This window comes from Protomyctophum bolini (genome assembly GCF_963924005.1).
Source record: "Protomyctophum bolini genome assembly, chromosome: 3".
Classification (NCBI taxonomy): domain Eukaryota; kingdom Metazoa; phylum Chordata; class Actinopteri; order Myctophiformes; family Myctophidae; genus Protomyctophum; species Protomyctophum bolini.
The window spans coordinates 23,954,916-23,981,125 of NC_137864.1; the positions used below are offsets into that span (position 1 = coordinate 23,954,916).

Sequence of the window (26,210 nt, forward strand, 5' to 3'; positions counted from 1 at the left end):
ATATTGGTCGGGTCTGCCCTTATATAGGCGTATGGGTCTGATCTGGTTATATATGGGCATATCGGTCGGATCTGAGATTCTGGACAACTGCCGGCTGTTCTTTTTTTACACATTTTGTTAATTAATGATCTCAGAATCACTGCTGCGCTGTCCCAACCCTCCATATTTGGACAAGACTGACCATCATCAACACCTGTCTTGTTGCGAACGCAGTGAGCACTTACTATGAGACCTAGCAGATCATGTCTGTGTGTGTGTCTGTCTGTGTGTCTGTCTGTCCCGCTTTTGTGCCCATATATGGAGCTGAGTGATTACGTCACCATGACTCAGCCATAACCATATAAGGAGTCCCCAAAGCAGCTATACGTCCAAAACCCAAATATGTACGAGCTGCGTTCGCTTCCCGCGTTTGCGCGTCTTACTGGTTTTTGAGCAGTGCTAACCACGCCAACCCTTTACTTTGTGTGTTTTGGTGTCTTTAGTCGGTAGCAGCACGGTCACTGATCATGTCGGTCTATACATAATCATCATGATAAAAGGCACCGCACACTTGGGTGTGATTTAGTTTTTTTTAGCAGTGCTAACTGCTCCGTGTGGCGTGTATGTCTCCCCTCCTTGATGTCATGCTTTGTGTGTATGTCTATTGCACCCCCCTGTGTACATCATCATCATCATCATTTTTTTTCCATTGCCCATGAGAATAAGCTGATACTGACTGCTTTAGTACTGTATAAACCTACAATAACTAGTACCAGAAGACATTAATGTTTTTGACGGCCCTCCTATCCCCAGCTTTGTGTGTTTGTGTGTACCAAATTTGAGTTGATTTGATTGGCTGAGCACGGTGTGTTTGTGGGTACCAAATTTGAGATGATTTGAGTGGCTGAACACGGAATGTGATGTATGATGATGTATGACGAGTAAGAGCGTCAGGCCCGGCGCCACGGTGGGGCAAAGGGGGTGTTTGCCCCCCTAAATCAACCTCTTTGCCCCCTTAGATCAAAAGTGGATTTTGTTTTAGTTACAGACAAAACAATGGTACATTTCCAGGCATTCAATTACATTCCATTGCTTGAAAGGAAGGAAGTAAGGATGCATCTTAATACAGGATGCAGCCGCATCTTAATGATCTCCCATCTAGAACTGGAAAAACAACATTCCTCACCTATAGGCCATCCTTGAGGTGGGGAGGGGTGCTAATGTCATTGTTGCAGTGGGCAGCTACTGTAACTAGCCTATTCAAAGAAGTAAGGATGCATCATTAATTTCATGCCATGATCTCTATAGATGGGGAGTGGTGCTGCTAATGTTGTTGTGCTGGGTGTGGTCAGGGTGCTTAAGTGGGCAGCTTAGCTACTGTAACTAGCCTATTTATTTGTTTGTAAAAATGTCAATAATAAAATGTACTTTGTGTTCTGGATTGGTTTTATATTTGGCAATTTTGGCAGTGCCATTGATTGATAAATTGCAGCATTTGATGTGTGTAGTTCTTTATAGATCTAGCCTCCATTTTTATCTCAAAGTGCACCAGATTGAAGCATTTTCATTGAAAAAATATATATCTGGAGCCCAGGGGGGCAAGCCCCTCAAAAATCTCAATTGCCCCCTCAGTCATTTCATCCTGGCGCCGGGCCTGAGAGCGCCCCTCACTTCACAATGTGATTTATGTTTTTTATTTTTACGCAGCTCCTATGCACAACTTTGTGTGTATGTCTGTCTGCATCGCTACTGAAATGTGGTGTCCCTCAAGGAAGTGTACTTTACAATTACAATGTAGGCATTTAGCAGACACTCATAAGCCAGAATGACTTACAGTAAGCAAGAACAAAAACATGGTAATGCTAATATACATACAAATCGTCATCATGAATCATACGTTGGAAAATCTATATAATGAAACTATGCATACTATATAATGCTATGTCTACATAAAAATGCTATTTAAGATACAGAGCCTTTGCATATGTGGGGCTAGCGCTAGGGCAAGTGCTACAGGCTTTACCCTTTTCCCTCCTTTATACTCTTTTAATGTCCTTTATTATGAACGCAAAGTCCTATGTAAGAAAACACCCTCTCGCATAACTTTATTATGAACGCAAAGTCCTATGTAAGAAAACACCCTCTCGCATAACTTTATTATGAACGCAAAGTCCTATGTAAGAAAACACCCTCTCGCATAACTTTATTATGAACGCAAAGTCCTATGTAAGAAAACACCCTCTCGCATAACTTTATTATGAACGCAAAGTCCTATGTAAGAAAACACCCTCTCGCATAACTTTATTATGAACGCAAAGTCCTATGTAAGAAAACACCCTCTCGCATAACTTTATTATGAACGCAAAGTCCTATGTAAGAAAACACCCTCTCGCATAACTTTATTATGAACGCAAAGTCCTATGTAAGAAAACACCCTCTCGCATAACTTTATTATGAACGCAAAGTCCTATGTAAGAAAACACCCTCTCGCATAACTTTATTATGAACGCAAAGTCCTATGTAAGAAAACACCCTCTCGCATAACTTTCAGGTTTGTTGACCTGCAACACATTTACAGTATAAGTCAACACATTTTAATGTACCATTATCACCGTATATGTTAACACAATCCCCCTACCATGTACGTAGCTATAGGTACTATAGGTAATAGATAGCTATCTATTATTTGTCTAGCTACTTCATTATTATAGGCACTGATGATTATTTAACAAACATTTTGTGAAATCAGTCATCTCCAAAATATCAATATCAAGTTATTTGATGATGTACGATGATAAGAGCGCCCCCCCACGTCACACGGGTGTGATATTTCATTATCGCATTGTTTTACGTTACCTCAAGAAGAACACAACTATTTAAAGTGGTGTGATTTTTCAATTACAACACGGCTTCATTTTCCATTATAGTAACCTGTGTGGATGCTGTATTTTCCATGCAATATTTGATTCATGTAAAGCAAAGTGAGTGTTGCTACAGCAAAAACCTGATGCATTATTTCAACATGCTCATTAAGTCTCTCTGCTCAAAGGGAACAGTGGTGGACCTTACTATTTGGGCCTGTAACTGCAACAGTGGAGATTCTTCCAATACACAACTGATGATTATCTCTCCCTGTCTTCACAGATCATTGCTTATCAGCCGTATGCATTTTCTGTAGACTGGTGGGCATATGGCGTGTTGCTCTACGAAATGCTGGCAGGGCAGGTGAGTGGTATGCACACAAATGCACGTGCACACACACACACACACACACACACACACACACACACACACACACACACACACACACACACACACACACACACACTTTGGCAGTCCCAGGCCAAGTAAATATTGTTCAGACTTTGGCCACCCACACCCTCCAAAATGCACTAAACTAATGATCTCGAAGTTTTCAGAAGCATTATTATCTGTATTACTGAGGATTTCTGATGATAATGCCAGGGGCGCTAGTACCCATATGATACACAGAGATGAGTGGTTGAAAGAGAACAATAGATTACTTTCGTAACCCATGGTTCTCTGAGAACATGAGTGAGAAGTCTCACCACACTGGAGACACCACACTTTATCATTAAAGTAACCTATTGTTTTGAAGAAGTTTGGGTTTGAGGCAGCTGACATGGCAAGTTTAGTTGAAATTTGGCACCACAACAAGGCTGAACAATGCATACACTTTAGTTCATTTCAGTTCTGATCATCCGGGTGTGATGACATTCACAGTTTTCACACCCAAATTCATTTCTCGTTTCGGCACACTCCAAGTCAGAGAAAAGAGGCTTTAGAGTCTAGACAGATTACCTATTTCTAAGGTGGTTTAATATTTTTTCTAGACTGTCTTAACAGTCACATTTTGATTGGTGATGAGAAGTCCACTCCAGTGGCACCACAAGGCCTTCTGCTGAGACGTCTCAGTACACTTTTCAACGGTCACTGTTGACTTCTTCATCATTGTTCTCAGTCCACGTACTTACTGTAACTATGTTTCTGCTCTCTCTCTCTCTCCCTCCTTCTTTGTCACCCTCAGTTTATATCCCTCGTGCCTCTTTCTATCTGTCCACTTATTATTCTCCTTTGTTGCTCTCATCACCCTCAAGGGTCCTCAGAAAGTATGAAAGGACCCTTGTGTGTCCACTTTTTTATTGTACACTCAATAAAGCAATAAGAGGCTGTGGTTCACCATGCCTTTTAGGACGGCATAGGATGCCTTTGGCGTTTCCAACCCCCTTAGCTGTTGTCGTCAGACAACAGTCTAAAAAGAGTGTAATGCCATTTTATGTCGGGCATACCATATTCTGTGCACAAAGAATGAGATGCTTATGCACACCAAAGTCCTTGTAGTGGTTCCCATAGGGCAACGTGAGGCAGCTTGATGTACAAATATACCCCCTAGACATGATGTACAAGTACACCCCCTGGACATGAAGCTAGTACATTATGTCGCAGGGACTCAATCCAACCCTTGATGCTGAGTGCCAAGCAGGGAGGCACTGGGTCCCATTTTTAAGTCTTCCCTGAAGAAGGCTTAACTACCAAAATGTTGGTTTCTTGTACTCTGCGTCCTAAATAAAGTACACTTGGCACTTTGGCTATCATTGTGTGCCACATTCTTCAAGTTTCTTGTTCCTTAACGATTACTATTCAGGCATACCATATTCTGTATGTTTTCTCATATTTAATTATATTTACTATTACATATTTAAAATTTTCCACTTTTCATTGCTCCGTCCGTAGCCTCCGTTTGACGGTGAGGATGAAGATGAGTTGTTCCAGGCAATTATGGAGCACAATGTGTCCTACCCGAAGTCTCTGTCCAAAGAATCTGTCTCCATCTGCAAAGGGGTGAGCACATTAGACAGTTGTCAACAGCAGCTGCTGGTCTGGTTGTGTGGACAAAATGAAAGGTCACTTTATGTTAGTTGAAGTGATGTTTCCCCCATCATTTTTGTGTCAAACCAGGTGAGAAAACATGGCAGCATTTTTCCCTTCTTCCCAGTGATTTGTACTCTTTATTTTATTTTATCAGAACAGAAATCAACTGAAACAGAAAATGGAAAGGAAAAGCATTCAGGGCATGGGAAGCTATTTCTTTACAGCATTATACAGTCCTTCAAGTATTCAGAAATCCACAAAAGAGATACTATTGTATCTATCTATAATGGCTTATGTCTTATAAAGAAAGTGTAAAACAAAAAACGTTTTTTAATGTATTCCATCAGAATTGTTTAAGCGTCCCTGAATGGAATTTTCGGTCTCCTTTTCATGACATTGTGCATTGCTGAATATAATCTTTCACTGAAACCATAATGTAGCTCTTATCTCATGTCTGTCTCAAAACGTTTCAGAAATTGAGCAATTGATAAATAACAGACAAACAATGCTGTATTCTAGAATAGAAAAGACATGACAGCAATATAGCATGTTATCACAGCTAGACAGAACCGGACATTATACACATCACGTGACATCAGTGTGTGCATGCCGTGTGTGTGCACGTGTGTTCAGTTCAACACCCCATCTCACCCACCTACTGTTTTGAATGTCCACATGTTTGGTCTACAGAGTAGACAAGACAATTTGATACTGCCTCATCAACTTGGTATGGTGATTTTATACATTAGCAGATACTGTATTGTGTATGTGTATTTATATTATCATCATTTAACCCACACCTACTGGTTATGCACCTACTGGTTATGCACCTCCTGGCGACCTCTGTCGCCAGGAGGTGAAAAGCGGCCAAAGGTGGAGGATTCTGTATACTCACTCATGTGAGACTGTCTGTCTGTCTCCGTCTGTCTGAAGTGTAATCTCCGACGCTGTTGGTCCAAACAGCGTGAAACTGTGCACGCACGCTCCCTGTAGGCTATTTAAGGAAGTCAGCTGCTATGCTGACTGATGCTATGGCAGGCCAATTAGCATTTTGGCATACATAGGTAGCCGTAAGGCATACAATGATTTATTTTTCCCTCTGGATTCCTTGGACCATGGCAATACCATGCAATTATGCAATACCATACTGGTCCAGGATCCATGAACTCACTTCTGCACTATTAGTTACTGTGGTTCATAGCACAGTGCATTGCTTTCAAGAGCCACGGTAATGCACGATGTACGTTACCACTGTGCATGTTCATAATGTCTCGTGCCATATTTCAACAGCTGTCAGAGAAACATTGGATGACAGGTGTTGTTTCTGGTCATTAGTGCGCGCGTGCGTGTGTGTGTGCGTGCATGTGGTCATCCTGCCCCCAGGCTCGCACACAAGCACATAAAAAAATAATAATAATTACAACAACTAGGCTGTAGGCTAACTGAGAACTACAGTATGTTTTAGAAAATAATGAGTTTGTGAGGGTTTGACTGCCCAACAACACCCTCTAGAAATGGCTCAGACCACCAAGGTTTTAACCCTATGTGGCCCCTTTTAGATGGTTTTAGCCCTATGTGGCCCCTTTTAGAAGCGAGACATTGACGAAATTGAGGCACTTCCGGGAACCACCAACTCAATTCCAATGCAAAGAGTTTCTTCGGTCGGTGCTAGGCTGGGACCTGGATGGAATATAACCGATGATATCACACATGATTTAAAAAAATATATATATATGCTATATATATATATGCTATATATATATATATATATATATATATATATATAGCACCTGACGAAGCTCACGGCGAAACGCGTCGTGCTAATAAATAAGTTTGATGCAGTAAGTTGTCCGTCTCTGTTCCCTGGAGTGTGCAGTCCCTTCCTTTTTGATGTCTATGCCTGGTCTATACGGGTCTTTTTGGATGTGCAGGAGTCCCTTTTTTGTCTATATATATATATATATATATATATAATTATTTTTTTCTTATCTTGTCCAATCTCGTCCTTGGCAATCTGTGATCATTAATTAAAGTTGTTCAAATAAATTCTATTAGCACGTTAATACATAGCCTAGTCTAATAACTCTCTCACTCTCATAACTCCTTCATTTCTAGGGACTAGGACAAATTGCGACAAATGAGCAATGAGCATGCATTCAAATCACATACGTAAAGGGCAGCACTTGCTAATGATACACTACCACGCACAACAACAATCACTGATGTAGACGTAAAACGTTCATATCACGTTGACATACTTTTTGTCAGCACTGTCTGTTTTCTCCCACTCCATCTGAGAGGGGGTTTAACATTTTGTTCTAAGTTAACCTATTTCGACCTGAGGATGATTCTACAAATGTCTTCTAAATCATGACTGTTTTCAGAAAAAAAAAAGTCTGTATCAGTGGTTCTCAAACTACAGTATTTCATGTCAAGGACCCCCAGAATTATGTAATTGGCCACGAACCCCAATCTCAAAATATGTTGTTCTAGGGGACCCCCCAGCAGCAAAGATTTTAGTTAAAAACGTTCACTATGAAAGTTTCAAAGATTTGCATCTACAGTACAAGCTCGTGCCACGCTATGAGCTTGTAGATCTGCTATTTTTTCAATAGCTAAAGTATAACAAAACGCACAGCACAAGACAAACAAACAACAAACACAAACCATGCCCTCACCAGTCACTGCATCTGCCACACGATTTGAAGTGGCACTGGCATCTCAAAGAGGTGAGGATGAAGGAAAGAGAGGACGGGATGTGGAGCGTGAGAGAGGCAGACAGAGAGCTATATTATTTTTATTTATCAGACCCATCTCTCTGGCTGTCGGGTAGTTGACCTAGAAAATAGGTGGAATCAGGTGGCCCCGGATAAAAGAGAGAAAACAAAGAGAGAATGTCAATTATTCTGGATTCTCCTCGCTTCAAGCACATTTTCCTGTTTTCCTCTCGTCTCTATTCTTTCCCCCTTTCTTGGAAGGGCAAATAACAATGATGGGAGCTTGTATATGACAAAGAATTTTGCCCACGTTTTTACACCTGTAAACCTGACAAGTTAGAAAACTAGTAGTAAACTAATACTCATGTTTTCCCGTCACACTATCCTCATACATATCCTGCACCATTTTGACATACCGTACTTCTCTGCCACTCCTGACTTCCTCATGCAATACCACACTTCCTCTCTTGGCAACCTACAGTATCATGGTATGCTTTTTGAGCCCCTCGCTTTGAGGACAAAAAAGTCCTCAAAAGTGAGGATGGAAATTGTCATTGGCCAGAATGAGATGATGACGTATGATGACCAGTAAGACGCGCAAACGCAGGAAGCGAACGCAGCTGAGACCCTGCAGATCATGTCTGTCTGTCTGTCTGTCTGTGTGTCTGTCCCGCTGTTACTGTATATGTGGACCTGGCCCCTTTTGTGCCCATATATGGAGCTGAGTGGACCTGGCCCCTTTTGTGCCCATATATGGAGCTGAGTGATTGCTGATGCAACACACTCCATATTTGGATAGCGGGACAGACAGACAGACAGACAGACAGACAGACACACACACACACAGACAGACATGATCTGCTAGGTCTCATAGTAAGTGCTCACTGCGTTCGCAACCAGTAAGACGCGCAAACGCGGGAAGCGAACGCAGCTCGTACATATTTGGGTTTTGGACGTATAGCTGCTTTGGGGACTCCTTATATGGTTATGGCTGAGTCATGGTGACGTAATCACTCAGCTCCATATATGGGCACAAAAGCGGGACAGACAGACAGACAGACACACACACAGACATGATCTGCTAGGTCTCATAGTAAGTGCTCACTGCGTTCGCAATCACTGCGTTCGCAATAAGAGAGCCCCTCACTTAACACAGGTGCGATTTTTCGAACTCTGGGGCAGCCCAGAACTGGCTGGATGGGAGGCCATCCAGTCACTCAACCCCTGAACCACCGCCGCCACATCATCAGGGATGGAGATGTGGAGACCCTGATGTCATAGTAAATGCGAGCTGCTGTAACAGTTAAGCCCATATATGGAGATCCCTGATGTCATCACCATTGGCCAACAACATCTCTGACTCTGACCTCAAACCTCAAAACTAGAGTTCTCAACAGGCCCGAAATTTGAGTCCCGGACCTACCTGGGCCCTCATCTAACCATGTACACTCAAGAGAATGGTCCCACTACCACCCTTAGATCTCCATGTACTGTATGGAGCTGACCTGTTCTGACTTTCCCTATGTTGATCTGACCTCATCAAACCCTATACACTCAAGACATGCTCCTTATATGGCCAGTATATATATATTGCGACGGATCTGTCCGATATTTCACTAATATTGGCTAACATTGGCTTTCAAAGGTTGCAGGATTGGCCCGTTTTTAACAAAAAGCCTCAAATCATGAAAGTAAGCTATTTATGTGAAATCTTTCAAGCACTTTCCTACTAGGCTGAGGAATATATCCCACCCTTTTCACATTGGCCTGTTATAGCACCACCAACAGGTGATTTTTTTGCAAAACACATTTTTGGAACAAATCACCCAAATGCCATCAAAGGCGGGACGCAAGTGGTTCATGACTCGTGAGTGTGTACTAACTGTCATGTCCACCCTCGTGTCATTCCCTGTGACCAGCTGATGACCAAACACCCGTCAAAGCGTCTAGCCTGTGGCCCGGAAGGGGAGCGTGACCTCAAGCAGCACGCCTTCTTCAGACGCATCGACTGGGAGCGCCTGGAGTCCCGCGATATACAGCCTCCGTTCAAGCCCAAAGTGGTGAGTCCTCCACAGTACTCCACAGTACACATTTAAAGACGACATGAAATTTGTGAGAGTTTTTCATTTCTGTATCGTGACATATTTCCTAGTGAAATGGGAGCTGTATGTGCGCTTCAGCCAATCACCGTGATGGGGGCGGGGTTGGAATGCACCAAGCTGTCTGTCCGCAAGTCTTTGATCCAGCTATGAGCAGTGGTTGAAAGTAATTAAATACATTTACTGAAGTATTTTACTTAAGTCAATTTAATATACACATTTTTCAATACTTATACGCCACTGCATCTCAGAAGCAAATACAGGAAGACCAAAAACCGGTCTCCCTCAGTGCTGAGGAAGTACTGTTAAACCTTAAAAAAAAAGAAAAAGTAATTGATTACATCAATTAATTACCAGCTGCTGCCTTATATCCCATGGCTGAGAGGTCGGCTAGAGGCAAAAAGTGTGTGGTTGCCTAGAGACGAGGCAGCCAATCAGGACAATAGGTTGTCAGTACAGCCAATGAGACTCGTATCAACTACAGCAGCAGTGAAAGCACCGCAAAGAGAACATTGACCAGCTGTGCTTACTGCTTACACAGCAGCTGGTAAAGAGATTGTAACAAATGCCATGTTGTACTGTGGCTACAGAACATATGGTACAGTACATGCATGACCACATAACCAGCATGAGCAGTGAGCACACAATCACATCATTTGTTAATGCACTCATCATCACTCACAATCATGAGTTAAAAAAATGAAAACCAGCAATACAGTGTACTGTATGTTTGCATATACTTAAACACGAGCATACAGTATGTGCTAATTAGCTAAAAGGCAAAGATGGCATATTTTGTTCCCACTGTGCCGCTTGCAGTACAGTAGGTTGCTTTCTTACTTACCATTTTATTTGATGTTATCTGATGAAAGCAAAAATGAATTAAAATAAGATCGCAGCTAACTTTACACCATTTTTACTTCCGGTTCATGGTCCGAGAGTTTTTGTTCTTCAAAATAAGACCCCCCCAACTGCTCCCGATAAGCGTGTGCGGGTGCGTGTGTGTGCGTGTGTGTGTGTGTGTGTGTGTGTGTGTGTGTGTGTGTGTGTGCGTGTGTGTGTGTGTGTGTGTGTGTGTGTGTGTGTGTGTGCGCGCAATGCACATTGTAAAGTGATTTGGCTGAGGGTGCTTCATAAATGCAAACCATTATACCACCACTTGTTGTCCTCTGGTTTCTCTCTGGCAAAAACACACCAAATGGCTTTAAAAACTGAAATGGAAATTCCTGTGTTGCTCAATGCTCATCTACCGGCTGCATGCTCACCACTGCATTTAGATAGCCCACAGTGGAGAGTGACAGAAAAGTTTCTAACCACAATGTTACAAGTATGTGTCAACGTTTCTTTTATTTTCTTTAGTTGTAGTACAACGAGATAACTCGTAGAATAATGGCTCATGGCTGTTAATGAAGGTAAGTGGACAAGACATGGATGAAGGTTAATGTTGGTTAATGGCGTTGGCCTGCACCAAGCTATCCATCCCATCTGCTCTTCTCCATACAGTCCCAGGCCAAACATGGGACTGTATGGTATGTTGCTATGCATTTATTATCCAAAGCAACTCAAAGTGCCATAAATTATAAGTATATGTGCTCTAGCTACTTAAGGTAATGAAGCAAAGAGTTCAGTCATTCCATAACGGTCCATTAGAATCAAGGTTAAGGGCCAGGTACAGTATGTTAATGTATGCATTCATTAGCTTTAATTACAGAATGCTTTTTAACCTCCAATAAGAGTACAAACTTAATGCAGTCGACATAGTTCAGTGATACATTTTACTGAGATCACAACATAATGTACACAATCATACACAAGTCAAACACAAGTCGTTATTGTACTGTATATACCCTTTACTTGACCTGCTTTTGTATAGTCAAAACGCCTCTAGGCTGGAGCTTGTGTCATGTCATCTGCTGTATGGGCCGTAAGTAATTTCAAAGACAACCTCGATGCATAATTAACGGAAACGCCACCATATATTATGAATGAATGCTTCATAAAGCTGTGGTTGGGCTGTCGGCAAAGGAGTGTTTTTGAATTCCCTTGTGTACAGTATACATGCATACAAACACAGACTCTCTCCCTGTTTCTCATTTATCCTCTGTCTAGTTCTCTGTCTCTGTTTTCACTGTTTGACACTTTGTGAAAACACAGAGAAAGGAAACTAAAAACATGAATTGGGTCACACGTGTGTGCGTGTATATGAGCCATTCCACTGAATTGGTTCAAATTGCAGTCCCACAAGGAAAAATATATTTTTTAAAACAATTAAGTAGTCAGACCTTACATGTGTATTGTGTACAAATATCATCTTATGATCTATTTAACAAGTAAGACGCGTAAACGCGGGAAGCGAACGAAGCTGTTGTGGCAGTCTGACACACACACACACACACACACACACACACACACTAAGGCTGTCCCCGAACATTCAGGGTTCGAATGTTCGCTCGTTAGTGTTGGCACTCGAATCTTAATTTAAGTCCTGCATGACAGCAGAAGAGACTAACACAGTGACACACACACACACACACACACACACACACTCACACACTATGCCCACTTCACTTCAATGCGCTTCTGAGAGTACACAGACAAAAAATTTCACTACCGTAACAGTCACTACCAAAACACTACCAACACTCATTATTAAAACATTATGCTCAAGTTTTGGTAGTGACATAATTGTTTTGGTAGTGACACAATCGGAAGTTCATGCTTTTGAGACATTATTAATGTACATAATTCTGTGGTCCAAAATACCAAAACAAAATGTATGTATAAAGTATAAAGTGTGGCATAGAGAGACTGAGACTGAGAATGCAGGCAAAGGAGATGGAGAGGTTTGTTGGTCTTCCACACGACCTAGCACCAAAGGTGATCAGGCAGTAGTAGTAGTTATTAACCTGAGCTTGAGCAAATATAAAGCATCTTATGAGTTAATATTTAGCAAAATAAGTTAAGTGACTATGGCACCGCATTGTAAAGAAAATTTAGTCACTACCGAAACACTGGGGCCTTTACTAAATGTGTCCCTTAGATCTGGTGCAACAGGAATATGGTCAATATAGTTTTTCCAAAATAGCATACAAATTTCACACAATTTCCAACTCTGAATTTGAACAAATACTGGTAGGCTCATATACACTATGTATGTTATTGAGTTTAAAATAAATTGTGTGTGTGTGAGAAAAATACAGCATCGTTGGTGAAAATACCAGCCAAGGTTCATCCTGCAAGGACCTGCATGCATACTGTACAATGTACAGTGTACATGCATGTCTCTGTCTCGTCCCGTTTCCACATTCCTCCTCTCGCCATTCGATCTCACTTCATCCGCGTGTGATTGCTGTGGAATTGCAATCAATACACCAGTAGCAGCCAGCTCAGAGAGGCATCGAATTAATCACTTGTGTATGCTAGACTAGACCAGCCTGGAGGACTCGAGCCCCAAATCCGCATACAAAGGGAGCATCGGTTTAAGAGCTTGCGCTAATGCAGACACCGTATGTAGATTGTAGACAGTAGTAGGTATGTACAGACGTATGGTGTTTGTCCCTGCACGGCCTATCAACGCAGCAGAAATCGGGTGTCGGCGATCAAAGCATACACACTACATCATATGTCAGGTAATTACAAATTACGTGACAATAAGTAATGACAGTAAGCCGTCACTGTAGGATACATTTGACGCCCACATGTTTGTGGTCCACTTGTGTATTGGCTGATCATCTGTAGCGTTCTAAGGGAGGGAGGAAGGCAGAAGAAGGAAATAGGTCAAATAGATTAACCACATACAGTAATATGATTTGTTGTATGACAAATTCTGGAAATTGGAGTGAATATAAATGGACCGGTCACAATCTATAACATTGCATCTATTTAAAGCTGAGTGCAACTGAAAATGCATTTTGACTGGGCTCAGTGGGCTGGGAAACATATTTCTCTTATTCTTGTCTACAAGTTTATATTTACCATGTGACTGAACCCAAAAGCAAATAGATGCCAGATCTCATCTGTATGTTATTGGGCATTATTCTTTTTTAAACCTTTTCATTTGCCCCTGGTACTGAACAGAATGAACTCTTATCGAGTTGTTGAAGATATCCAACAATAATATTTGTAGAGCTATAATACATTCAAAATACATAAGCCTTGAATATACGAGTAAGACGCGCAAACGCGGGAAGCGAACGCAGAATCTTGGACCATGCCATCACACTCATGTCACCATGACTCAGCCATAGCCATATAAGGAGTCCCCAAAGCAGCTATACGTCCAAATATGGAGTGTGTTGCATCAATCACAAACAAATCACTCAGCTCCATATATGGGCACAAAAGTGGGACAGACACACACACAGACAGACAGACAGACATGATCTGCTAGGTCTCATAGTAAGTGCTCACTGCATTCGCAATTATATGTTAAATTCAGATAACAAGCAATATACATACTGTATGGTGATGGTGAAAGAATGATACTGCTAGTGTAGAGCTAGAGAGAGAGACCGAGAGGGAGAGGGAGAGAGAGAGTCTTGGCCTTACTTCTAATGGAGACAGGCTCTCATCTATCATAGTAAGAGTGCTTTTTATATGCTTGAGTGCACAAGTGTGTGTCTGCATATGTGCACAGAGAGAGAGAGCGATTAGAGAGAACAAAACTAGGTCAAACATACATATAGAGACACTAAAAGGGTGTGTGGGAGTACACTGTATGTATAAAGATGTTAATCCTATAAACTGAACTCCAGAGCAAATATTGTTCACCTTGCATTCAGAGTAAAAAAAATGGGTAGATTGTCAATATATCTACTGTATATTAGATGTAATTTGTTTAAATTCCCCATTTTAATCCTTCTGATTTCAACACAACACACGTTCAACAATACCTATGAAGGTTGTAAATAGCTACATCAATGAATTAATCAATGTGTATCTAATTGCAAGGCATACTGTACTTAGTGTACTATACTCCGTGCCGGTAGTTGTTGAGAAATAACACCCGACAAGATGATTAAACACTGAGGCTACTTAATAAATTGATTATTAAATTGACCAAAAGTAACAACACAACAAAGTAGTTCCTTGCTTATGATAATAAAGAAAGTATTGTGCTGAAAGTGTTGTGCTGGGCGGACACGATCGCCTAAGGCCTCATACACATCAAACGCATGTTCTGTGTTCTGTCTGTGTTTGATGGCTGCCTCAATGCTTTTCCAATGGAAGTCACATGGTTTGACCAAACATCTGATGAAATCAGAAAACCAGGGCCTCAAAAAACAAAGAAAAGTTTTTCGTTACGGCATTCCATATTTCTCGCTTCAAATGTTTTCAAAAACATTCTTGAGAGCAATATTTAGTAAATGACAGTGTGTTTGTTTACATGACTGTCATGTTGGATATGGCACAAAATGAAGCAGCGCAAATATAAGCAGGTCTATTATCCAGAAATAATGCGCCGCTGAATTCAGTGATTGACCAAACTGTGTAATAATTCAAGATATCACAGATGTCTGTTAGGCGTAGGCAACCTTAGGCACGGGTGCCAACAATGGCACAGGGGAGGGTGATCACTGGCACACTGGCATACGTGTGAGAGAGACGTTTTTCTTTTTAAATTAAATATTCCAAAAAAGTTTAGTCAGTTAAATTAAGTCCACTCACCTCATTTACAAATTACATATTGCACATCTTGTAATTGTGCATTCATTCAGACTCCTAACTCATGACTGGGGAGGGATTCTGGAAGATAGGTGGGTTATTGCTCTGACTGTAATGATCATTACATCTTGAAAATATTTCTAAAGGTTATGTTTATGTGTATCCTACGGACAATCAAAATCAGCTGGGAATATTACATGTTGGTTGTGGTGTCATAATTATAATATTATATGGCACACTGACTATCATGAACATGAAAACATGGCACTTGATGTGAAAAAGGTTGCAGACCCCAATAGACACTAGGCTCCTCTGCTTCTGACTGCAGCGGCATATTATTGAAGCCTTTCATTAAAAGTTCCTCAGTGTTAGAATTTAAATGTAGTCAGTATCCTCTTTTATCACAAATCCAATGTATGTTGGTGCCTGGTGGAAATGTTAAAATGCCAAGCAAAGACAAACGGACTAAAACACCACGTGACATCTCTTTTTTTTTTATCTAGTACGCTGAGGGCTAAATATATGATTGGGAGGTTCTTGTGGCTCCAACTCTGCTGCTCTTTCCCAACACGTTGAGCTATTTTTAACCTCTAGCAGTCGTGCTCACTCAGCACATGCAGTAGTGTATCCTCGCCATGGAAAATAATTAATAAAAATTAAGGGGAATGTGACAGGCACCATGGGATCAAAAACAGTATTTTGATCCCATGTACAGCATGCCTCGTGTATTATGGAAAGTAACAATAATACAAATAAAAAAGTGAGGGATGCTCTTATCATCATACTTCATCACATTCCGGCCAATCGCTTTTGGCATCCTCACTTTTCTGTCATCACTATTTATCCTCAATTCCAATCCGGCCAATCGCTTTTGGTTTCCTCACTTTTTTTCTCTCAATTCCGTGGCTCAGCCATTCAAATCATCGCTATGGGGTACACACGCGCGCACACACACACACACACACACACACACACACACACACACACACACACACACACACACACACACACACACACACACACACACACAAAGCTGGGAATAGGAGGAAAAACAGATTATCAACCTGTTGAGCATATAGTGAACAGCCAGGTGGTATTATGTAAAATGTTAGGTTGGTTTATTTTACTAACTTGAGCTTGTAGATCGTCTAGTTGTTCTATTTTCAAAAATAATTTAAGTTATAAAGTAGGACTTTCAAGTTGACTGAAATGATTTTCCTTCAGGTTCAATATGGATAGCATATGGGATGTACAATAAAGCCTGAATTTCACTGACAAATGTGTTGCAACACATCCAGATCTAGCATTTTCTTCTTGGATGGGAATGGATGCATACATCATTATCTGCTGGAGAACAGGCTGCCACACTGTTTAATGCTGTCATGCTGATAACGTTTCCATGCCATTCAGCTGTTTCTTACATGGACAGCAACTGAAATTCAGGAAATTGGAATGAAAACATCTGCCACTGTAATGTTTCATGAAATGAGGCCTTATGCCGTATCAACTTTTCCCCATGTGCTTAATTCCATGTCCTTGTCAAAAAAACTAAACCACTACGCTTGCAATCTAAAAACCTGTATGGGTGCCAGCCCAAAGTTCCTACTCATAAATATTGATTTCATCAGAAATGTCCTTTCTGTTTGTTCCCGTTCTGTGTTGCCGTCAGCTTGTGTGTTTGTGTTACACTGCTGCACCCCCCTGTGCTTTGGATTCTACAGAGCCAGTACTACTGTATTCTCAGTCAGTCGCACAACAGTGCGTGCGTGCGTGCGTTTGTTTCAAGTCAACTTACCGTCTGTCTTTTGGGTATTATACTGTCACAAATACTGTAGTCAGACTCTTCCAAAATAGCAGATGATGAGATCTACAACCACACAATACGTCACAATGTGATGTGTCGTGAGCTAGTAGATCAGCTATTTTGTGTCACAGCAGGGATCTGATTGATTGATTGATTGATTGATTGATTGATTGATTACTTTCTTTTTCAGAAATGTAAACGGCACATATCTCCAGCACATCTCCCACACAGCATGTGGTGTTGTTTCTTCTCTCCATTCATGGTGCTGAACAGCATTTGGTTTAGATTGCAACCATTCCAAGCGAGTTTGCAAACACTGGTAGATAACAGTATGCTACATTATGGCACAAAATGCCTTGTAATATGTCCGGCCTTTATATATTTGCCCTGGGTGAGGGTAGTGGTACAGAAGGTAATGAGCTTGTGCTAATTAGTCATATCCCCCTAGGGAAGGTACGTCGGCAGCTGACACTGGATAAATGCTTGTCTCCTCAGCCATGAATTCTACCAAATTGTCCACAGCAGCCTTGGGCTGTGTTCACACCAGGCAAAAAAAGTGGTATTTTTTTAAACGTTAAATCCTGACCATAAAGAAACCGCATATAGTGGCTGCTTGTCAAAAGGCACTCATTAAGCCCTAACCACACCAAAGGGTCGAGACGGTTTTAGCGTTGTCCCACCGTTGACGCACATCATCCCAAGTCGTCCCACTCCCAAGTGATTCAACTGGTTCAATTCAATGGCCCAAACCACACCAAAGGGTCACTCACCATGCAATTCCTCGCAAACCGTTTGGACCCACATTGCCCTTTGGAGGTTTGGGCTTAAGAGTGCCATTTCTTGCCGAGCAGTAAATTATTGGTGGTTGTGGGTTTTTGTGCTTGGCTTGTATGTAGACGCTTATGTGGGCTTTTTTACTGAAACCAGTGGTTCTCAAACAGTTTCATGTCAAGAACCCCCAAATTAATATATATTTGTCCACAGACCCCGCCTTCTAAAATTATATTTAATTTTTTCCCGCAAGTTTTGTTTGAAAATAGCACATCTATCAGCTCACAACATGCGAAGCGTTGTGAGCTTGTAGTTTGGATATATTTCAAATTGCTTCTTTTGGGCTTGTTTTCCTGGACCTGTTTGCTTATTTCTCTCACAAATACTTGACATTGCCCACGACAACCGAGCATGGCAGTGAGTAATTGTAATTGTACAACACACACACACACACACACACACACACACACACACACACACACACACACACACACAAAATTGCTTTCATGAGTTTATAGAGAGAATTGTCACTGAAAATGGTCAGTGACACTGACACTCCTGGTCATACATGCAGTGCCGGTTCTAGGCCTTTTGAGGCCCTAGGCAACATATTATACAGAGCCCCCCCCCCTCCTGCTTTGCCACGCCGGATAAAAATTGTAAATTTGCCATGAAAATGCTTCAATCTGGTGCACTTTGAGATCAAATGTTTATAAACAAATACCAAAATGTTTATAAACAAATCCCAAATCCCATGAGACTTGGTCCTACCCCCCCGACCATGAGACTTACTACAGGTCAACTGGTAGTGGTCCTACCCCCCCCATGAGACTTACAAATCCCAAATGTTTATAAACAAATCCCAAATGTTTGTAAACAAATACCAAATGTTTATAAACAAATCCCAAAATGTTTATAAACAAATCACAAATGTTTATAAACAAATCACAAATGTTTATAAACAAATCACAAATGTTTATAAACAAATACCAAAATGTTTATAAACAAATCCCAAATCCCTTGGTCCTACCCCCCCGACCATGAGACTTACTACAGGTCTACTGGTAGTGGTCCTACCCCCCCATGAGACTTACAAATCCCAAATGTTTATAAACAAATCCCAAAATGTTTATAAATAAATCACAAATGTTTATAAACAAATCCCAAAATGTTTATAAATAAATCACAAATGTTTATAAACAAATCACAAATGTTTATAAACAAATACCAAAATGTTTATAAACAAATCCAAAATCCCTTGGTCCTACCCCCCCGACCATCAGTGCCGGTTCTAGGCCTTTTGAGGCCCTAGGCAACATATTATACAGAGGCCCCCCCCCCTCCTGCTTTGCCACGCCGGATAAAAATTGTAAATCTGCCATGAAAATGCTTCAATCTGGTGCACTTTGAGATCAAAATTAAGAAGCTAGGTGGGGGCCACATGTGGCCAGTAGCCCATGTAAGGGATACATGAAAAAAAAAAAATCTTCTCCCTGTGACGAGGCCCCCTCAGTGGTTGAGGCCCTAGGCCACCGCCTAGTTCGCCTATGCCTAGAACCGGCCCTGCATACATGACCTGGGTTTGTAAAGAACATCTCTGAAGTGCTAATTCAACCGCTGCATGGCATGAACCATTAATGCCTTTCATATGATTTGAATATCCTCTCTTCACCCAAACCGAAGAAGACACTTTGATGTCTCACATTTGGTATTGGCGGTTTGCCTGTGCTCTTGTGAACATACTAATTAACCCTGTTTGCCACCTTGTAACATCATGCGGTTGGGATTTGGGCTCAAGCTATAATTTTGTCCTTCATAATGCACTAATCTTCGCCAGAGGGAGGTGCAACGCACAACAACATTTACATAATACATGTGAGCCGAGATGTGGCCTATGTATTTTTAGGAGCAGATTGCTATTCCACAGCTGTGCCATTGTTAACTTGGGCATCCAGGATGCTTAACTGCACTGTAATGGGATGTAGAGCGTGTAATGTCAAGTTATTGCAGGAATACTGTAGGTGCATAATAGGACAAGAAGAACATAACATCAGGTGTAGGATGCTCTCCACTTCAATGTGGGCCATGGAAGAGATGGACTCGTACACTGTTTGAAACAGTGAATGTGGCATCCAAGAGTGTTGCCTGTTGTTTTCTGTGTGAGCACATGATCCAGTTGCCAGTGTCATCTTTTTGTCATAGATTATGACGATGATGTCTGATCTGAGTACTTTAATACTATGTGGCCTTTGCTTTGTGTCTCTCAGTGTAAATTGCCATGTGCACTGCAAAATCATTGTGTGTGTCAATTTAATTCTGAGGCATGTTGTTTCAAGGCGGTAGCGTTAATGTTTATCTGTAGAGCAGCGGGTGGGCTTGCATGTTTGTCACACAGTGGAATTGGTGCAGCTGACATACGGTAAGATGTGTCAGACACACTGGTGTGTAGAGTTCATGGGGGGCACCACCATGTCTTTAACGTTTCATTGCACATTATGGTGAAATTCCCAGCCGTACAAAATAAACAAGTCATGTCCTGTAGGATGAAAGTGTGGACAAGATACTAATTTTGGCAGATTCTGATTTCCATGAGCTATCCAGGAGCCTGTGACTTTGAGGTGAAAAGATCTATACCAGATTTGTTTGAATGAAATGGTAATTGTGTTTTCACATTAAGCATGTTAATGGGGGGGACGTACATCTCCGCAACATTGTTTGTACTGTATACTGTATGTCTGATGTCTCCACTGTGACAAAGATTCTGGTTTGTTTTTGTTGCCTAGCAACATATACTGTAGTGTACCAGGAGTACAGTGTCTTCCCTGGCGTTGTGGGAAGCAGTGATCACTGTGTCAGATCTATAGGGGCAGCTCACAATACCTGGGAATCTGTGCTAGCTATTTCTACTACCTGTCTGTCTGTGACTTGGAGAAAGCAGATGATCGGCAGAGTGTGTCAGTTTACTGCCCTGGAGGCAACCTAGAGGTCCAGAATTAAATTGACACCAAGAATTTAGCTGTGAAGTGAAACCTCTTTGTCTGAATGTTAAACATTGGGATTCCCGTTTACTCAAGTCTATTGCATGGTTCCCAACATTTTCTGGATCAGGGCTCACTGACCCCTGGCAGGGGCCTGGCACTGGCCCACACCCATCTGACCACAGCAGCTGCTTCAATCGATTGTGTTCTGACTCGGATCAATGGAGCTAACATAGTATACTTTACGTTTCTATTTATCGGTATCACAATGAAAACCCATCTTTCAAGGTTTAAAAAAAAATCTGTTATTTGGAGGTTCACTTGCATCAAACCTCACGGTCCACCAGTGGACCCTGGCCCATAGGTTGTGAAGCGCTGGTCTACTGCATATTCACCGTTTGTCTATAATGCTACCACGCTGCTTCATTATTTCATCCTTGTAACTGTCTTCATGCGTCGACTCTAACCTCCTCTTCTCCCAATCGGTCTGTTTTTCCTGCAGTGTGGCAAAGCAGCCGAGAACTTCGACAAGTTCTTCACGCGCACCCAACCACAGCTCACGCCGCCGGACGAGCTGGTCATCGCCAACATCGACCAGGCCGACTTCGCCGGCTTCTCCTTCATCAATCCGGAGTTCGTGCACCCTAGTAGCTTCATCGCTGACGACTAATGACAGCGGCCTCTGAGACCGCCTCCCCCCCCCACCCCAAACGAATGCGACATGATCCCAACAACGTCCCGAAATATCGTTGATGTAGTGAGGCTGATCTTTGATTTCCAACATAAATATATCATATTCTTTTTCCTATATGAAAATCCACTGGCTGGCATGAACGAACGCCACAGAGGAAATAACCAATAGCCACTCTGCCACTTGAATGGGATAGCCCACTACAGTTGTGACACGAATTGACAAGTGAGAATTCTGAGTCCGTCTTTATGAACCTATGCCAGTATGTTACAATTAATATTATAATTAATAAATAAAAAAGAATAATAATAACTAAACTTTTAATACAGACCTTAGGTGAGATGGGTTAACTTTTATCTTATCTCCCACACACTGTTAATATTGAAAGCTTTACAAATCTCAGTGAATTATCCTAATACAATATTTGGTGTTATTTGAAGAAAAGAAAAAAAGTTGTTATCTCCTAAAAGCTCAGCTCAAAGTTGGGGGGGTTGGGGAGCATTGGGAGTCTGCATTGGCACCTTGTGACTGGTGTTGGTACACAGCAAAACACAGAGTGTTTATTTAACATTGGCACCTTGTGACTGGTGTTGGTACACAGCAAAACAGAGTGTTTACTTTAACACTTTAAAAACACACCCTTGAGGGGGCATTTTCAGAATGAATTAACCCTCCGGGTTTTGCTGTGTGCACGGTAGCTTGTTTACAGTTTTACCTCCCCTTTTTGTCTGACGTTCGTGGCGACTACGAGATTCTATTTTAGTACAATGTTTAATTTTAGCCAGTGTCATGGTCCAGTTTGTGTGTAGCACCTAACAAAAGGACAGTGAGTTACCCTAGTTATTATAACATGCATGCAAATAGCATGCACAAATGCATAATACTGTACGAACAGCACACGTGTGAGAGGGGCCACACAACTAATCGTAATGACCAACCATGCTCTCATCACCGTCTCATTGCAGGCTGCTGGGTTGGTGTCTGCACAATAAAACCCAGTGTTCAGCCTGTGGACGTCTATTTTTGGTGGAGATACATAATTTAGAGTAGGGGGGTGCGGGGGTGTAGATCCCTGGGGGACTCTCCGGTCAGCTAAGTGTAATATACCTCGTAAACCCTATATTATAGGGTTTAAGTGGTTAACTGAGGGTGTAGAAATGTAAGCAGGTTACACACTCTGGATTTAACCGTGCACACACAATCAGCAGCATAGAATACAGTCCCTTCATAGCCCTTTTGAGCTGCACGTTGTCTATTAGTTCCTTTTCATTTTACAACCACATTTTGAAGGAACAACTTGTGGGAGTTTAGTTTGTGGGCAGTGGCAGAACATATTGCCATATCTACCTTCAATTAATGATACTACCAAGTTTACAGTCATTTCCCAACACTATCCAGTGTTAATCTTTGTCTCTGTCCACTAGTAAAATATGTACTGTATGGCCGTACGTCTCTTACAATAAGTTGTTTTACCGTCAAAATGTTCCCTAATGGAATCCACCTGTTCCCTTTGGGAAGAAATTACCCAATAACTCACCAGAATGTTTCTTTATTTGTCATTGTTTTATTTTTTTAGATAACACGTAGTAGATGTCACTAGGTCTTTGAGTTGATCATTGTGTAATGGTAGTTGGCCGGTTTCCATACTAGAGGAGAGGTAGCTCCGCTGACCATGCTTTTTTTTTTCTTTTTTTAGGTTTGTTCTGTGTTGGGGAATATGTCATCCACATTATCATATCACATGTTGGAATCCCTTGTGCAAGACCTTTTTTATAGATTAGTTTGAATCTTCTCTGCCTTTGTGATGTCATGCAATTTTTTCATTAGATCATATAATTGAGATTTTAATGTATCACTTACCAGAGTATAACTCCATTGTAAATATTCATAGTTATTAAAAAGCGGAAGTATAGCAACTTACAGTTTTTATACCAACAACTGAATGTGCTTTTATTACATTAGATAGATTAAACATATATTTCTATGTAAAAACTAAAATAGTGCCCAATACAGATCAAATTTGCAACATTTGGGTGTCCAGCTTTACCTACAGTAATTGTGATATATCGGCATAACCTATTTTGGCAGATTTATCACATTTTCTGTTTTCTGTGATCATATCCAACATGTTTGAGTGCATGTGTGATGACTGATTGCGTGCCTGTCTCTGATCATCCCTACTGTGTATCTGCATGCTTCTGGTAAGGATGGTCCATGCACGTGACAAACTTAAGCCAACGTGCAACAAAGTATAAATCACGGGTAAAATGCTGCATGCTACTAGGTATCAAACCCCACACTGCACCTCAAACATAGATCTAGGTTCAGCAGTGTCATGCTGTCTTTTGAGAGAAGTATAGCATTTGAGCTGAAGGGCAATTTACGTATCAAAATGACTGGCAAGGATTTATATCTCTATCAATAAAAAAAAGAAATGTAGCTCCCACAGTCATTATAATACATCGTTCAATAGCAGTGAATGATGTACTACTGACAATTCCACTCTAATAAGCTTTAAAGTGATGTTTACATTGTCTGGCTGAGGCCTGACCAGTTGTCCTACAAGCTTGATAAATACTGCCACTGTTTGCTTTTACCTTTTGAATGCCTGTGGGGGTGATATGGAAGACTGAACCCAGATCTGATGTGAGGTGTCACTCAACAGCACTGCTCTCGTCTCTAGAGACCAAAGGGACCTCATTAGTGTCTCGTTAACGGGGTTCCGTCTTATACTTGTTGCATTTTGTATGTTGTCAGTTTATTAACAGTTTATTGTCTAATCGGTTTGTCGGCATCACTTTTAATGCAGACATTTTCATAGGAAATATCACAGTTGGAAACTTATACTGTAATGCATATCTGGCTGACCCACACACACACACACACACACACACACACACACACACACACACACACACACACACACACACACACACACACACACACACACACACACATATATATATATATATATATATATATATATATATATATATATATACGTAACACACATACATACACATATACATACACACACCTTTGTAATGTTTCCTCCCTATTTTTGTAAGGGTTGTTTGCTGTCCCTGCATTTCCTATTGTATTACCTGTCTGTGCCAAACCAGAAAATGCCAGAACCCAATGATATCAGTGTTGCACTATAGCTGTATAGTCATCGTGATCCCTGATGCCTGCCTCTGGCAGGTGGCCATATACCTTCAACTCATCACTGTCCACCTCATGACAGGAATGTGCCAACGCACATTGACGTCACTGGACTTAACAATGCCATGCAGCTGCTGTAGGTAGCTAGTCATCTGTCTGTACATCGTATCCATCATGCACAGCGATGTCGCTTGAGGGAGAGAAAAAAAAGATTTTCACAATCAGTCAATTAATGCATTCATGTGCGTATGAATGAGCTTTTAGCCATTATGGCACACAGCAAAAGGCTGTAGAGCGTAGAGCATGCGGTACACAACAAATAGTTGTGTAATCATTTGGCACATGCAAAAATGCAATATTTGATAACGAGTCTCCCCGTTTCTTCCATATTTTCCATACTCTATCCTCTAGCAATGCCCAGTGAATCTGCATTGGCACCCAGGTCAGATAGGGACCATTTTAAGCACCAGGGTCCTTATTCTGGGTATGCCATAATAGCCAAACATTCTGCGAAAAATGGCTAGTTATAGGGTTTCAAGTGGTTAACCACTACTATGACATCCTTTTTGTGTCACAATGCTTGCTCCTCCCATCTACCTCCCTGTGCCTACTAATGACTGAGTGAAATAACGGCTTGAATGACAAACGAGTGAAAGTTGAACTGTTTCTAATGCACAGCAATGTGTCTGAAAGGGGGGAGGAGGAGAGAGGGTGAAGGAGTGATGAACTGTCGGTGGATGGGAACTGGTCTGGGTGCTGGTGGCGGGCGGGGTGATAGATGAGTAAAGGAGTGGCTGTATGAAGAATCCTTTGAAGGACACACCTATTGACCTGTCGCTCCTTCTGTCTTCTGCTCCCTTCTACTCACTGGGCCTTGTTCCTCAGTGGCTGGCCAGTCCATCCGCGGTTCTACTGACCAAGCTATCCCACTGCCTCATACCTGCTCTGAGCACCCCCTTCCCTCGCCTCCCTCCCTCCCCGGTTCAAACCCCCTGTTACCTGAGGGGTGGACTGAGAAGGATTTATAGGAGTGGTTCTCAAACCTTTTAATTTCAAGGATCCCCATAACTCTAAGAGTCCAGTTGGTTCCACGTGTATACACTATTCAGAGTTATAGACCTGTAAGGGTCCATTTGGAGGGTTCCTGAACCCCACTTTGAGAATCATTGATTTTCTTTTTTTTGCCAAGATGTGTTTTTTCCTAATTCTGTTTGATCTTTTTGTTTTCCTCTGTTTACATCCCGTTCGATATTCATCATTTAAAAATGAATTGGTCCAAATAGCCAATTAAAATATGTGAAAATATTAGCTTGAATGTTAAAGCTGCTATAAGCAATAATTTGTCAAAAATTTAATTACCTTTAATTTTTTTGGTATTCAGACAGCCAGCAATGGGTAGAACACTCCTAAAACCCGGTCGCAATGACTAACCAATCAGGAAGCAGACAGGTA

The 26,210-nt window shown here is 41.5% G+C and overlaps 1 protein-coding gene across 2 annotated transcripts in view; it reads left to right on the plus strand.

Moving 5' to 3' along the window:
• LOC308313209 (protein kinase C alpha type-like) overlaps positions 1-24,460 on the plus strand; it is a 157,456-nt gene extending 132,996 nt beyond the window's left edge. For both annotated transcript variants that reach the window (XM_080760191.1, XM_080760192.1), the window contains 4 exons: positions 3,124-3,204; positions 4,735-4,842; positions 9,509-9,649; positions 21,408-24,460. In XM_080760191.1, coding sequence (XP_080616317.1) covers positions 3,124-3,204; positions 4,735-4,842; positions 9,509-9,649; positions 21,408-21,575 — 498 coding nt within the window. In that variant the 3' untranslated portion in view covers positions 21,576-24,460. The remainder of the gene's footprint in view (positions 1-3,123; positions 3,205-4,734; positions 4,843-9,508; positions 9,650-21,407) is intronic.
• Positions 24,461-26,210: the final 1,750 nt, after the last annotated feature.